Raw genomic sequence first — 17454 nt, 5'->3', positions numbered from 1 at the left:
AAAGGAGTACTACCAAAATGGTATCAAAAAATTGGAAGGTCGTTATAAGGGGTGATACGGTCAAAATTTGATCAAGGGAAAACGCGTGTAAATCGGTGAAATCGTTTATTAAAAAAATCAAATTAAATTTCTTTTTCAAGTTCAATTAGTATAAAATTCAGGACAAATATTCAGTTAGGCTTTCGCTTTTCCAAATCCGAATTGCCGGGCCTCTCGCTTGACACCTGCCATCAGATTTTGTACAGCCACCTTGTCCACCTTCTTCGCCGCAGAAAGCCAGTTTGCCTTGAACTGCCGCTTTTCCAAATCCGAATTGCCGGGCCTCTCGCTTGACACCTGCCATCAGATTTTGTACAGCCACCTTGTCCACCTTCTTCGCCGCAGAAAGCCAGTTTGCCTTGAACCGTGTTTCTTCAGGAAAGGCAGCAGACGTTTATTCAAACACTCTTTCACGTAAATTTCTTGGTTGACAGTCCCGGAAGCTATGAAAATTCTGCTTTTCAAGCCACAGGTACAGATGGCTTGCCAAACCAGATATTTCTCTGCGAACTTTGACAGTTTTATGTGCTTGAAAATATCTGCTACCTTTCCCCTTCCTTTTGCCGTATAAAACTCTTGTCCCGGAAGCTGCTTGTAGTCGGCTTTGACGTAGGTTTCGTCGTCCATTACCACGCAGTCAAACTTAGACAGCATCGTCGTGTACAGCCTCCAGGATCGCGCTTTGGCTGTCGTATTTTGTTTATCATCGCGATTTGGAGTCACTACATTCTTGTAAGTCGACAGTCCGGCTCGTTTTTTGAGTTGATGCACGGTTGTAGACGATACACCCAGCTTATTTGCGGCATCTCGGAGAGAGAGGTTAGGGTTTCGCTTGAAACTACCGGCAACTCTCTTTGTCGTCTCAGCGGCTTCCGGTTTTCGATTTCCCCCGATTCAGACTTCCTGGCTGTCGACAAACGTTCCCCAAACACTTTAATTACATTTGTAACGGTTGATTTGGCAACTTTTAGCGATTTTGCCAGCTTTGTGTGCAAGTAGCTCGGATTTTCGCGATGCGCGAGCAAAATTTTGATACGCTGCTCTTCTTGCTTGGACGGCATTTTGACAACTGAAGAGTGAATTCCAAAATCAAAATAGGAGCAACATTCTACACACACACACCTTCAAAATGAGGAGTGTTCAGCAGTGCTGCTGATAGTGAAAAATTGAGTGAAGTAGATTTTGGAAAGAAGTGGAGTAGATTGAATAAAATTGAAGTAGCATACATTTTTGAAAACAAAACCATAGAATTCATTTTATTATACCCTCCACCATAGGAGGGGGGTATATTAACTTTGTCATTCCGTTTGTAACACATCGAAATGTTGCTCTTAGACCTCATAAAGTATATATATTCTGGGTCGTGGTGAAATTCTGAGTCGATATGAGCATGTCCGTCCGTCTGTTGAAATCACGCTAACTTCCGAACGAAAGAAGCTATCGACTTGAAATTTGGCACAAGTAGTTGTATTGATGTAGGTCGGATGGTATTGCAAATGGGCCATATCGGTCCACTTTTACGTATAGCCCTATATAAACGGATCCCCAAATTTGGCTTGCGGGGACTCTAAGAGAAGCAAATTTCATCCGATCCAGCTGAAATTTGGTACATGGTTTCAGCATATGATCTCTAACAACCACGCAAAAATTTGTGCACATCGGTCAATAATTATATATAGCCCCCATATAAACCGATCCTCAGATTTGGCATTCGGAGAATCTAAGAGAAGCAAATTTCATCCGATCCGGCTGAAATTTGGTACATGGTGTAAGTATATGGTCTCTAACAACTATGCAAAAATTGGTCCACATCGGTTAATAATTCAATGATTAAAACCGCTATGTTCATCGTAATTAAAGGAATAGGAAAAAACAATTAGGTAATATGGGGAAAAATTTAAAAATTTGAAGCAGAACAAAAAGTGAAGCAGATTTTTGGATGAAGGAGTGACGAAGTAAATTTTATGAAAATGAAGCAAAATACTTCGATTGAAGTAGTAGCGGCAGCACTGGTGTTCAGGTTTTTTAAATGCAAAATTGAAAGAAATACGTCAAGTTTATATTGACCAAATTTTGACCTTATCAACCTTTATATATCATATATAGATCCCCAGATTTGGTTTTGAAGCCTTTTGGAGGAGCAAATTTCATCCGATTCAGTTGAAATTTGGTACAATGTGCTAGTATATGGCCGCTAACAACCATGTCAAACTAAGTCCATATCGGTCTATAGTTATATATAGCCCTCAGATAAACCGATCCCCAACCACACAAGTTTCTACGCAATACAGGGTATATAAGATTCGGCCTGGCCGAACTTACGGCCGTATATACTTCTTTTAGATTTTCAATTTAAATCCAATTTTTAATTGGAAATATTTTGGTTATATTTTTTCCTGCGTATATAACGGTTCTTATAATAAAATTATTATATTATGTTTTATATTATTGTGTTTTTTTCCTCCCCTTGATGAATTTTAAATATTTCAAATTCCTAACGGTTTTAGCAACTCCTTCAGACTGACAGTTTGATGACAGGTAGTGGACGACAATAATGTGTATACCAATGAAACGGAAATAATATAACGTAAAAAAAACACACACACACTCAACGAAATAATTTAACTCGTAACTGGTTTAACGAAACTCTCCAATGCCAGAGCAGAGCATGCGCCTGGTATAATGGTCATATGATGTGACAGTTTATAGGCCTAACTGCTACAACTTGTAAACAAAACATACAACTTTCCACCCTCTTGTCAAAGTCGAATGCAGCAACAAAAGCACATACACACACATTCCCAAGCTGTGGCTATGACAGCTCTGCTATTTAGGGGCTGAACTGAATTTTTTTCGCACACGAAGTAGTCAGCACCAGGAAATTATCGATTTTCGCATGAACGAGTCTACAGCTTAAGAAACGCAAATCAAGAGGAGAGTTTTTCGAAAGAAGTGAAAAAACGAAAATAATTAAAAAATCACTTAAGTTTTGTGTTTAAATTTATAAGAAGGCCAAAGAATATCCTTTACCAAAAGGATGGCCATAAAATTGAGAAAGGAATAATACAAAATGTGGCCAAATCCTTATGTGAACTAAAAACGAAAAAGCCAAGAACCCCAAATAAAATTCCAATAAGAAAGAAAAAAATATAAAAGTGTCCTCCCCCACATAATTTTGTGTGTGAACGTATTGGGGTGTATATGTGCGAGTGTATCGAGCTTCGAAAGAAAACACTCCAAATTTGGCTTAAAGGAGAGGTCCCACAATGGCCGACACAGAATTCGAGGAATTCCATCGACCAATATTCGAGACCCATACAATTCCCTTTGCCAGCAGTGGAGTGAGTGGAGCAGCGAAAAAACCAAATCCCCATACATTCTATTCGTAAGTTTGAGATTTTTTGAAGAAACCTCACACAGTGATTAAGGATACGAAAGGGACTTTGAAAAATAGACCTTCACATGCATCTGTCACATGCATATGAGAAGAAAATATATTGAGTGATGACGACCATAATGTATGAATCTAAGGAGAAAAAAAAATCAATGATGGGCCACAGGGCTCTATATAGAGTCGAGTGTTCATAATATTTTTGTTGTTGTTGTTGTTATTCGTGTATCCTGTTATCGTTGTTGTGGTTGTTGTTATTATTTTTGTCCTTTTCTTATATATATATATAGAGCCCAATACCATTGTCTTAACGAATTCTCTCACCCCTCATCCCTTCCAATATGTGTTGCAGCCTTATACCCAATGATGACATAGAGGATTCACCTTCGTCGAAAAGTGATACCTCCGATCAGGAGGATAATTTGGACATTTGCAATAATAAACATAACAATAGACAAGTGGAAGATGATGATGGCCTTAAGGTGGTTTCCCTATCATCAGATGGATCATTGGATACAAATGATTCCTTTAATTCCCACCATCATCATCCCCTTAATCATCAGGATGCCATTGGAGGTCTAGTGGGTATTGGCTCAAGTAATTCACATCACCAAAACAATGGAGGCCCAAATGTCAGTAGCGGTGGTGGTATTAACCAAATTTCTTCATCCTCATCACCAGCTTCCCATAATATGATAATAACTGGTCTCAATAATCAACAGCAAAGACGTCGCAGGAAATTACCAGAAATACCAAAAAATAAAAAATGTAAGTGCCGATTGCCTGAGAAATCCCACAATGGTATTATAGTTCACTTTTTCCCCAAATTTCATTTCATTCAAAAAAATAAAAATGTAAATCAAGATTTAGATTCACACAACTACACTGATTCAATAACACTGTGTAACATAACAAAATAACAATCGGACATTTAAAACTAGACTGAGCAGACAAAAGAAAATGTTTAACCCTTTCACTACCGAAATACTATTACTTCAAGAGTTATATGAGTTTGTTCTGAAAACTTGATTCTTAAATTGTGACCAAATGGCCTTACCAAAAATAAACACTATTTGGCCTATAATATCATTCGAAGTATGAGCAAAAATGAACAAAAATGAACCCGAAGAACTATCAGCTATAGTTTTTGTATGAATGTCCATTTACTAGAGAAAAATAGTCTCAAAATTTCATATTTTTCGTTTATTGTTAAAGAATGCTCATTTAGATTAAAGTCCTTACTTTAAAATAACATCAAAAAACAAATCGAAACTAACTGGCGAAGTAGAGTTTGGTGCCGTTTTCGAATGTCCTCTTAAGTGGACATCGGTAGTCAAAGGGTTAATTGAATTTTGAATCCAATTAATTAAAAGATTCATTGATCCTATTAAAAATGGATAAATGAGCCAGCATGGTGCAATGGTTAACATGTCCGCCTTGCATACACAAGGTCGTGGGTTCGATTTCTGTTTCGACCGAACACCAAAAAATTTTTCAGCGTTGGATTATCCCACCTCAGTAATGCTGGTGACATTTTTGAGGGTTTTAAAGCTTCTCTTACTGATTTCACTGCAATGTGGAACGCCGTTCGGACTCGGCTATAAAAAGGAGGTCCCTTGTCATTAAGCTTAACATGGAATCGGGCAGCACTCAGTGATAAGACAGAAGTTCATCAATGTGGTATCACAATGGACTGAGTAGTCTAAGTGAGCCTGATACATCGAGCTGCCACCTAACCTAACCTATTGAAAATGTAATTGACTCAATTAATTTACATAGGCTTCAGTAACAAAATTCATTAATTCCAATAATTTTTAATTGAACACAGTAACATGAATAACTCATTAACATTCAATAAATAACACATCAAATACAATTTTGTTTTTGATTTCCTTTTAATAAAGTAGAGTTCAATATATATATATTTTTTTTTTGTTCCTAAACTCAAATAAATCATATAACTCTATACCCTTTGTAGATGTAGATTTAACTAGAATTTTGTATATATAATACAATATATGACACGAGTGGAAATTTTATACTCTGTAAATAATAGAAAATTTTTGGGCAAAATGTTAGTACTGAAATATTTTTCTCTAAAAAGATTTTCGAAATTTTATTTCCATTTATTTATTATAGTGATCTAGAAAATTTTGTCGAAATTATATTTTAAATAAATTCTATCGCAATTTTATTTCCTACACACAAAAAAAATTCTGATTCAATCACGAAATTAATTTATACAATTAATTAGTTTTTAATTGAAATGACTTCAGTCACAGAAATGATAATATCAGTTAAAAAAAAATAATTAAAAGTCAATTAAACAATTAATTGATCCAATTAATTTTTGTGATTGATTTTAGTTTCAATTAAAAAAATTGTTGAATCAATTAAATCTTTAATTGAATATTTTTTAAAACTCAATTAAGACTTTAATTGGAAATTTTCGTGATAATTTTGTCCAAATATTATTTTGTGTAGGAAATTCCATCAAAATTTTATGCTCAATGGGAAATTTCAGGAAAATTTTAATATCTATAGGTAATAGAAAATTTCGTGTAAATTTGATTGAATTTTTATTTTCTATATAAAATTTTGATGAAATATTATTTTCTGTAGAAAGTTTCGTGGAAATTTTATTTTCAATAGAGATTTTAATCTAAACTCTAAGAAACTTTAGTATATAGAGAAAATTTCTTCGACATTTATTTGTTATACAGATATAGAAAATTTCGTTGAAATTTTAATTTTTATAGATTATTTAGGAAATTTCGATGTTTTATTTCTTATAGAAAATTTCATAGAAATTTTATTTTCTACAAAAAATTTCAATGCAATTTTACTTTCTGTAGATAGTTTGTGAAAATTTTATTTTCTAGAGAAAATTTCGTGGGCATTTTATTGACTATAATAATTTCGTTGAAATATTTTTCTCTAAAAAGATTTTCGAAATTTTATTTCCATTTTTTTTATTATAGTGATCTAGAACATTTTGTCGAAATTATATTTTGAATAAATTCTATCGCAATTTTATTTCCTACACACAAAAAAAAATTTCTGATTCAATCACAAAATTAATTTATACAATTAATTAGTTTTTAATTGAAATGACTTCAATCAGAGAAATGATAATATCAATTAAAAAAAATTATTAAAAGTCAATTAAACAATTAATTGATCCAATTAATTGTTGTGATTGATTTTTGTTTCAATTAAAAATTTGTTGAATCAATAAAATTTTTAATTGAATATTTTTATACCCACCACCATAGAATGGTGACGGGGGTATAATAAGTTTGTCATTCCGTTTGTAACGCATCGAAATATCGATTTCCGACTATATAAAGTATATATATTCTTGATCAGGGAGAAATTCTAAGACGATATAACGATGTCCGTCTGTCCGTCTGTCTGTCTGTCTGTCTGTCTGTCTGTTGTAATCACGCTATAGTCTTCAATAATGAAGCAATCGTGCTGAAATTTTGCACAATCTCGTCTTTTGTCTGCAGGCAGGTCAAGTTCGAAGATGGGCTGTATCGGTCCAGGTTTTGATATAGTCCCCATATAAACCGACCTCCCGATTTGGGGTCTTGGGCTTATAGAAACCGTAGTTTTTATCCAATTTGCCTGAAAATGGAAATCTAGAGGTATTGTAGGACCACAAATACGTGTGCCAGTATCGGTCCATATTTTGTGTGTGTGAGTATCGGTCCATATTTTGGTATAGCCCCCATAAAGACCCATCTCCCGATTTTACTTCTTTGGCTTATAGAAATCGCAGTTTTTATTCAATTTACCGGAAATTGGAAATCTGGAGGTATTGTAGGACCACAAATACGTGTGCCAAAAATTGTGGTCCATGTTTTGGTATGTTCCCCATATAAAACGACCTCCCGATTGGGGTCTTGGGCTTATAGAAACCTTATTTTTTATCCAATTTGTCTGAAATTGGAAATCTAGAGGTATTTTAGGACCATAAAGAAGTGTGCCGAAAATGGCGAGGATCGGTCCATATTTTGGTATAGCCCCCATATAGACCGATTTCCCGATTTTACTTCTTGAGCTTCTAGAATCCGAAGTTTTTATCCTATTTGCCTGAAATTGGAAATCTAGAGGTATTTTCGAGTCATAAAGAGGTGTGCCGAAAACGGTGAGTATCGGTCCATATTTTAGTATAGCCCCCATAAGAACGATCTCCCGATTTAACTCCTTGGGTTTCTAGAAACCGTAGTTTTTATCTGATTTGCCTGAAATTGTAAATATTCTGGTATTTTAGGCTCACAAAAACGTGTATCGGATTAGGTTTTTATAGGTCCATTTGGTAATGCCTCCATATAGACCGACTTCACTTCTTGAGGGTGTAGAAGGCGCACTGATGATGAAAATTGCTTGAAACTCAATGTAAAATTTCCAGATTTTACTTCTACAGATTTAAGATTTCAAATCAAGACGTTATTTTATAATTTTCTTGCACACTTAGAAGAGATGTTAATGATTCCTCTAAAACTCAAACAAAAATGGTTCCTATAAATCCAGAATCTGATATAGCCCTCATGGATGAAATCTTTAAATTTATCTTCGGGAAGTGTCCTCAAGTCCTCAAGCCCTCCTGAAATTTCAAAGGAAACCCTAATATTTGGTTCATGGTGGTGGGTATTTAAGATTCGGCCCGGCCGAACTTACTGCTGTATATACTTGTTTAAAACTTCATTAAGACTTTAAGTGGAAATTTTCGTGATTTTTTTTCTATATATAGAAAACTTTTGTCGAAATTTTGTCCAAATATTATTTTGTGTAGGAAATTCCATCAAAATTTTATGCTCGATGGAAAATTTCGGGAAAATTTTAATATATATAGGTAATAGAAAATTTCGTGTAAATTTAATTGAATTTTTATTTTCCATATAAAATTTTGATGAAATATTATTTTCCGTAGAAAGTTTCGTGGAAATTTTATTTTCAATAGAGATTTTAATCTAAACTCTAAGAAACTTTAGTATATATAGAAAATTTCGTCGACATTTATTTATTATACAGATATAGAAAATTTCGTTGAAATTTTAATTTTTTATAGATTATTTAGGAAATTTCGATATTTTATTTCTTATAGAAAATTTCATAGAAATTTTATTTTCTACAAAAAATTTCAATGCAATTTTACTTTCTGTAGATAGTTTGTGAAAATTTTATTTTCTAGAGAAAATTTCGTGGGCATTTTATTGACTATAATAATTTCGTCGAAATATTTTTCTCTAAAAAGATTTTCGAAATTTTATTTCCATTTTTTTTATTATAGTGATCTAGAACATTTTGTCGAAATTATATTTTGAATAAATTCTATCGCAATTTTATTTCCTACACACAAAAAATTTTCTGATTCAATCACAAAATTAATTTATACAATTAATTAGTTTTTAATTGAAATGACTTCAATCAGAGAAATGATAATATCAATTAAAAAAAAATTATTAAAAGTCAATTAAACAATTAATTGATCCAATTAATTGTTGTGATTGATTTTTGTTTCAATTAAAAAATTTATTGAATCAATAAAATTTTTAATTGAATATTTTTTAAAACTTAATTAAGACTTTAAGTGGAAATTTTCGTGATAATTTTGTCCAAATATTATTTTGTGTAGGAAATTCCATCAAAATTTTATGCTCGATGGAAAATTTCGGGAAAATTTTAATATATATAGGTAATAGAAAATTTCGTGTAAATTTAATTGAATTTTTATTTTCCATATAAAATTTTGATGAAATATTATTTTCTGTAGAAAGTTTCGTGGAAATTTTATTTTCAATAGAGATTTTAATCTAAATTCTAAGAAACTTTAGTATATATAGAAAATTTCGTCGAAATTTGATTTCCATTCATTTATTATACAGACATAGAAAATTTCGTTGAAATTTTAATTTTTATAGATTATTTAGGAAATTTCGATGTTCTATTTCCTATAGAAAATTTCATAGAAATTTTATTTTCTACAAAAATTTTCAATGCAATTTTACTTTCTGTAGATAGTTCTTAGAGAAAATTTCGTGGTCATTTTATTGACTATAATAATTTCGTCGAAATATTTTTCTCTAAAAAGATTTTCGAAATTTTATTTCCATTTATTTCTTATAGTGATCTAGAAAATTTTGTCGAAATTATATTTTGAATAAATTCTATCGCAATTTTATTTCCTACACACAAAAAAAATTCTGATTCAATCACGAAATTAATTTATACAATTAATTAGTTTTAATTGAAATGACTTCAGTCAGAGAAATGATAATATCAATTAAAAAAAATTAAAAGTCAATTACACAATTAATTGATCCAATTAATTTTTGTGATTGATTTTTGTTTCAATTAAAAAATTTCTTGAATCAGTTAAATTTTTAATTGAATATTTTTTAAAACTCAATTAAGACTTTAATTGGAAATGTTCGTGATTTTTTTCTATATAAAGAAAACTTTTGTCGAAATTTTATTTCTATTTATTATACTTAAAATTTTGTCCAAATATTATTTTGTGTAGGAAATTCCATCAAAATTGTATGCTCGATGGAAAATTTTGGGAAAATTTTAATATCTATAGCTAATAGCTCAGTTAAAAAAAATTAATTTAAGTCAATTAAACAATTAATTGATCCAATTAATTTTTGTGATTGATTTTTGTTTCAATTAAAAAATTTGTTGAATCAATTAAATTTTTAATTGAATATTTTTTAAAACTCAATTAAGACTTTAATTGGAAATTTTCGTGAATTTTTTCTATATATAGAAAACTTTTGTCGAAATTTTATTTCTATTTATTATACTTAAAATTTTGTCCAAATATTATTTTGTGTAGGAAATTCCATCAAAATTTTATGCTCGATGAAAAATTTCGGGAAAATTTTAATATCTATAGCTAATAGAAAATTTCGTGTAAATTTAATTGAATTTTTATTTTCTATATAAAATTTTGATGAAATATTATTTTCTATAGAAAGTTTCGTGGAAATTTTATTTTCAATAGAGATTTTAATCTAAATTCTACGAAACTTTAGTATATATAGAAAATTCCATCGAAATTTTATTTCCATTTATTTATTATACAGATATAGAAAATTTCGTTGAAATTTTATTTTTTTATAGATTATTTAGAAAATTTCGATGTTTTATTTCCTATAGAAAATTTCATAGAATTTTTTTTTTTTCTTCAAAAAATTTTCAATGCAATTTTACTTTCTGTAGATAGTTCTTAGAGAAAATTTCGTGGTCATTTTATTGACTATAATAATTTCGTCGAAATATTTTTCTCTAAAAAGATTTTCGAAATTTTATTTCCATTTATTTCTTATAGTGATCTAGAAAATTTTGTCGAAATTATATTTTGAATAAATTCTATCGCAATTTTATTTCCTACACACAAAAAAAAATTCTGATTCAATGACGACATTAATTTATACAATTAATTAGTTTTAATTGAAATGACTTCAGTCAGAGAAATGATAATATCAATTAAAAAAAAATTAAAAGTCAATTAAACAATTAATTGATCCAATTAATTTTTGGTGATTGATTTTTGTTTCAATTAAAAATTTCTTGAATCAGTTAAATTTTTAATTGAATATTTTTTAAAACTCAATTAAGACTTTAATTGGAAATTTTCGTGATTTTTTTTCTATATAAAGAAAACTTTTGTCGAAATTTTATTTCTATTTATTATACTTAAAATTTTGTCCAAATATTATTTTGTGTAGGAAATTCCATCAAAATTTTATGCTCGATGGAAAATTTTGGGAAAATTTTTAATATCTATAGCTAATAGAAAATTTCGTGTAAATTTAATTGAATTTTTATTTTTTAAATAAAATTTTGATGAAATATTATTTTTTGTAGAAAGTTTCGTGGAAATTTTATTTTCAATAGAGATTTTAATCTAAATTCTAAGAAACTTTAGTATATATAGAAAATTTCGTCGAAATTTTATTTCCATTTATTTATTATACAGATATAGAAAATTTCGTTGAAATTTTATTTTGTATAGATTATTTAGGAAATTTCGATATTTTATTTCCTATAGAAAATTTCATAGAAATTTTGTTTTCTACAAAAAATTTCAATGTAATTTTACTTTCTGTAGATAGTTTGTGAAAATTTTATTTTCTAGAGAAAATTTCGTGGGCATTTTATTGACTATAAAATTTTTCATGGACATTTTATTTTCTATAGAAATTTTATTGGACATTTTCTTTTCTATATTAAATTTCGTCAACAGCTTTCTATATATTTTTTTGAAAATTATATTTTCTATGGAAATTTTGTTGAAATTATATTTTCTATAAATAATTTCATCACAATTTTATTTTCTGTAGAAAATGTTATTGCCATTTATTTATTATACTGAAGTATATAATTTCGTCGAAATATTATACTCTATATTCTCTAATTGTGGAAATTATATTTTCTAGAAAATTTATTCGACATTTTATTTTCTATAAATAATTTCTACGTAGTAAATGTTATACTGTAATACAGAATTTACTCGAAATATTATTCTCTATAGAAATTTTCGAAATTTTATATCCATTTATTTATTATAGTGAAGTACATAATTTCGTCGAAAATTATTCTCTATAGAAAATTCCGTACAAATTTTTTTTTTCAATAGACTATTTTGGGAAAATTTTAATTTCTATACACGGAAAAAAGTATGCCCGGTTCCAACGATTTTGTCTTTACACTAATGATTTTGGTATTGATTCCGAGCCAATGAAGCGGAGAATTGAAGTAAGGATACAGAATTGTCTTTTAAATTTAAGTCTTGCATACTTAATTTTAGGCAGCAAATTTTAATTCCCCCTTTTTTCAGTTTTTTTCTTCGTGTGCAATTAGAGTCCTTTAAAAACGTGTTAACGACAACTTAAATTTTGAAATTCTGACTCGACTTCAAGTAGAAATTATGCTATGTCTCAAGTAAAAATTGTCTTTAAAATAAGGTTTTGAAGAACGTCTCCTATTTTTAAACGCTTTTTTTTCGTTCATTTTAAGATACCCATTTTTAATTTGAATCACTTAATTATAAAGGAAAAACGATTTTATGGAAAAGTTAATCCTCTTTGGGACAAGGAAAACAACTTTATATCAGAGAAATACGTCTTCAATGCTAAGCAAAAAACGCATTCGTATTTTAAGGACATGATATCTTTGGTCTCACGACAATATTTTTTTCAGTGTAGACAATATAAAATTTCGTGGAAATTGAATCGATATTATATTTTCTATATAAACTTTTGATAAAATATTGTTTTCTGTAAAAAGTTTCGTATAGAAGATTTTGTCGAAATTTTATTTCTATTTCTATTTCCATTTATTTATTATACTACAATACATTTTTTTTTATTTCCTTTTATTTATTATACTGGTGTACATAATTTCGTCAAAAATTATTTTGTATAGAAAATTCCATCCAAATTTTATTCTCAATAGAAATTTTCGGAAAAATTTTAATTTCTATAGACAATATAACATTTCGTGGAAATTATTCTATATGAAGTTTTTATAAAATATTATTTTCTGTAGAAAATTTCGTAAAAATTGTATTCCCTACACTGAAAAAAAAATATTTACGTGATATTTAAGATTATGCAACCTAAATTTTAATATGCACAATTTACAAAATATTAAGGACAATTTTCTTTAAAATAATGAAATTTTAATTAAAATAAAGTTATAATCTTTACTTAAAAAAAAAAATTTTCATTAAATTTAGGATAAAAATTTTGTAAATTTGCGTCCCTTCGCTAAATTCGCATATCCTTGAACTAAGGAAAATTTTCCTTCAAATAAAGAAACACATTTTTGATTTAAAGAAATCGTCCTTAAATTAACTGAAATATTGAATCTTTAGATTAAGATAAACAAGTATATACGGCCGTAAATTCGGCCAGGCCGAATCTTATGTACCCTCCACCATGGATTGCGTAGAAACTTCTACGAAAAACTGTCATCCACAATCGAATTACTTGGGTTGTGGTATCTTAAAACTTCTTAACATCGTTTTCTAAATTGTGAGTTAGTCCATACGTTATATATATATTAGACAAAAATGTTATGTATAGTTAAGTCTACAAATAATTACGAATCGATATGGACTTTTTGCACGGTACGTAGAGAGCCAGAATTGAAATATGGGGGTCGCTTATATGGGGGCTATATACAATTATGAACTTGATATGGACCAATTTTTGTGTGATTGGAAATCGATTTATCTGAGGGATATATATAACTATAGACCGATATGGATCTAGTTAGGCATGGTTGTTAACGACCATATACTAGCACAATGTACCAAATTTCAAGCAGATCGGATGAAGTTTGCTTCTCCAAAAGGCACCGGAGGTAAAATTTGGGGATCGGTTTATATGGGAACAATATATAATTATGGACTGATAGGAACCAATTCCTGCATAGTTGTTGGATACCATATACTAACATCACGTACCAAATTTCAACCGAATGGGAAGAATTTTGCTCTTCCAACGGGCTCTGGAGGTCAAATCTGGGGATCGGTTTATATGGGGCCTATATATAATTATGGACCGATACCGACCAATTTTTGCATGGGAGTTTGAGACCATATACTTACACCATGTACCAAATTTCAGCCGGATCGGATGAAATTTACTTCTCTTAGAGGCCTCGCAAGCCAAATCGGGGGATCGGTTTATATGGGGGCTATATATAATTATAGACCGATATGGACCAATTTCTGCATGGTTGTTAGAGACAATATACTAACACCATGTACCAAATTGCAGCCGTATCGGATGAAATTTGCTTCTCTTAGAGGACTCGCAAGCCAAATCGTGGGATCGGTTTATATGGGGGCTCTATATAATTATGGATCGATGTGGACCAATTTTTGCATGGTTGTTAGAGACCATACACTAACACCATGTACCAAATTTCAGCCGGAACGGATGAAATTTGCTTCTATTAGGGGCCTCGCAAGCCAATTTTGGGGGTCCGTTTATATGGGGGCTATATATAATTATGGACCGATGTGGACCAATTTTTGCATGGTTGTTAGAGACCATATACTAACACCATGTACCAAATTTCAGCTGGATCGGATGAAATTTGCTTCTCTTAGAGGCCTCGCAAGCCAAATTTGGAGGTCCGTTTATATAGGGGCTATACGTAAAAGTGGACCGATATGGCCCATTTGCAATACCATCCGACCTACGTCAATAACAACTACTTGTGCCAAGTTTCAAGTCGATAGCTTTTTTCGTTCGGAAGTTAGCGTGATTTCAACAGACGGACGGACGGACGGGCATGCTCAGATCGACTCAGAATTTCACCACGACCCAGAATATATATACTTTATGGGGTCTTAGAGCAATATTTCGATGTGTTACAAACGGAATGACAAATTTAATATACCCCCTATCCTATGGTGGATGGTATAAAAAGCTTCAAATATAGACTAAGACTTATTTTGAGGATTTAGCATCTTTGGTTTAACAATTTTTTTGGAATTAAGAAAACATTTTTACTTTGAGGTATCCGCTATAATTTGGATTTTTAAACTGGCATTTGTTTGTACATGAATAGCTTTATTAATATACCGCGAAAAGAAAATGAGAATTCGATAAATGAGATATGAATCCTATTTTTAATTTATAGATCCTGGATTTAAGGCCAGATAGGCTCTAAGAAATGTCTTTATTTTAAAGAAGCCGCATCTTGGGCTCGGAATCAACATCAAAATCCGTAAGAGAAGGTGAACGTCTTTGGATCCAAGTAAACTTTTTTTTTTTTTGAGTGTATAGAAGATTTTGTCGAAATATTATTTTCTATAAAAATTTTAGTCGATTTTTTTCCTATAAAAATTTTCGTCGATTTTTTTTTCTATAGAAATTTTCGTATAAATTGTAATTCTATTTTGACCGCAAATTCATCAAAAGTTTTATTTCCTATAGAATTTTTCTCCAAAGTTTATTTTCTAAAGAAATTTTTTTTCCAAATTTTATTTTCTATAGAAAATTTCGTCGAAATGTAGTTTTTTTTTATATGAAATGTCATCGTAATAATTAATTCTATGAAAAATTTACCAAGGAAACAGTGTAGTTTGTTGGTGATGTTATAGTGTTTGCCCCATTCATTTTGCATCATCATTTGGTCTTGTTTGTAGTTTAGTTGGAATTTAATTTATCTTCAATGCGGCGATTTTTTGCAGCTTCCATTCTACATCTTTTAGGTGGCAACATTGGCGGTGGCACTGGCATGGGATGTGGCAGCTTCGATCATTCGAATTCAAATTTGGCAGATGAAATGTCTTCGGGTCGTAATCGCCATGGAGATGGTGGTCACGGTCATGGCGCCCAGCAGGGACGACAAAGTCAACGATCTTTTTTAACGCTCAAACATAGCTACCTTCTGGACGAGGACTCCAGTCCCGATTCGGAACGTTTGCAGAGTTTGGGTGATGTGGACAGTGGTCACAGCACTGCCCATTCACCCAACGACTTCAAAAGTATGTCACCACAAATCACATCCCCCGTATCGGAATCACCGATTCCACAACCATTCGGTGGTGTGCCCTTTGCTCAGCTCGAAATGCTTGAGGCCACGCACAGGGGTCTGCACAAGTTTATACCACGGCATCATGATGAGATTGAAATCGAAATAGGTGATCCAGTCTATGTGCAAAAGGAAGCGGATGATTTATGGTGTGAAGGTGTAAACTTACGCACCGGGCGTCAGGGTATATTCCCCTCAGCCTATGCTGTTGATTTGGATTACAATGAATTTGATCCTACGGTGCAGCAGGTGAAGAAGGAACGTTATCTCTTGGGCTATCTGGGTTCCGTGGAGACTTTGGCCCATAAGGGTACCGGGGTGGTTTGTCAAGCTGTACGTAAGATTGTGGGTGAATATGGTAATTCGCCTACAGGTCAGGTGTGCATATTGGAGATATCGGATCAGGGTTTACGCATGGTAGATCGGTCTGGACCCAATGTAAGTTTTCTTTTTGTTTTAGGGAAACAAAGCATACAATATTTATTTAATTATGTCTTGCTCTCTCTCTCTCTATCTGTTTCATTTTTTTCTTTTCACTTTATAGAATAAAAAGGAAGGAAAGAAGCCCTGTATCGATTATTTTTACTCGCTTAAGAATGTCTCTTTCTGTGCATTTCATCCAAGGGATCATCGTTTTATTGGCTTCATAACCAAACATCCAACAGTGCAGCGATTTGCATGTCATGTCTTCAAAGGATCCGAATCAACTAGGCCCGTAGCAGAGGCAGTAGGGTAAGACAGATTTCATTTTTGGATGGAGGCCGAAGGACCATTTTTTAATTTAACTTCTCTCTCTCTCGCAGACGTGCATTCCAGCGTTTCTATCAGAAATTCATTGAGACCGCTTATCCCATTGAGGACATTTATATTGAATAAACCAACCGTTACTTTTCATATCGTTTCAGTATTTAGTATATGAGAAGTTAATACATACATAAATATACAATATGTATATGTATATAATAAAAACAAAAATATATTATAGGTATAAAACTACTTACTTTCCAAACTAATACTCCCTCTCCTATGCGTGGACTTGAGTTCCCTACAAAATGAAAGTGAATGACCGGCGATAATAAACAAATTTATAAACAAACAAAATACGAAGAAGTGAATCTAATAAACGCAAAGTGCATATAAGATTGGGATTTATGGCTACAATTTTGGACTTTTATTTATTAAAATTTGAAGACGTATGGTAATCTATGGTATAAAAAAAAACAAATTGTTTCAGAAAAATGATCACCAAAATTGTTCCAATTAAAAAATTTAATTTAATGTTTAAAACTATTCTATTAAAAATGTAATTGATCTGCCTATTTTTTTATTAACCCTGGACAGTCATCCTTCGTAAAAATGACGACGCGTATGTTAATTTCATTTTCGATTTAAAATGCATTTTGGTCGATTGGGAAATGATAAATTTAAGGTATACCAATATAAAAATTTTATGA

General features: G+C 31.1%; 1 protein-coding gene across 2 annotated transcripts; it reads left to right on the top strand.

The window, feature by feature from the left end:
* Nucleotides 1-2834: 2834 nt before the first annotated feature.
* Aplip1 (JNK-interacting protein Aplip1) lies at nt 2835-17161 on the top strand. 2 transcript variants are annotated; one of them, XM_075305996.1, is made up of 5 exons: nt 2835-3424; nt 3783-4198; nt 15678-16438; nt 16545-16732; nt 16804-17161. In XM_075305996.1, the coding sequence occupies exons 1-5, from the start codon at nt 3306-3308 to the stop codon at nt 16874-16876; spliced, it is 1557 nt and encodes a 518-aa protein (XP_075162111.1). In that variant the 5' UTR covers nt 2835-3305; the 3' UTR covers nt 16877-17161. The 2 variants fall into 2 exon arrangements, with proteins under 2 accessions (XP_075162111.1, XP_075162110.1); XM_075305995.1 differs by having other exon boundaries at nt 15657-16438.
* The last annotated feature ends 293 nt before the right edge of the window (nt 17162-17454 follow it).

Source organism: Haematobia irritans, chromosome 4 (genome assembly GCF_050003625.1).
Source record: "Haematobia irritans isolate KBUSLIRL chromosome 4, ASM5000362v1, whole genome shotgun sequence".
NCBI classification, from domain to species: Eukaryota; Metazoa; Arthropoda; class Insecta; order Diptera; family Muscidae; genus Haematobia; species Haematobia irritans.
The sequence above is the reverse complement of the archived record's forward strand: the minus strand, read 5'-3'. Positions and strand labels throughout refer to the sequence as shown.

What these genes read in the sequence shown, in the direction of transcription:
- Aplip1 (XM_075305995.1), top strand. Translation starts at nt 3,306, where the DNA reads ATGGCCGACACAGAATTCGAGGAATTCCATCGACCAATATTCGAGACC. An exon ending in AATCCCCATACATTCTATTC is followed by an intron (nt 3,425 to 3,782) that starts GTAAGTTTGAGA and finishes TATGTGTTGCAG; the next exon opens with CCTTATACCCAATGATGACA. An exon ending in TAGATCGGTCTGGACCCAAT is followed by an intron (nt 16,439 to 16,544) that starts GTAAGTTTTCTT and finishes TTCACTTTATAG; the next exon opens with AATAAAAAGGAAGGAAAGAA.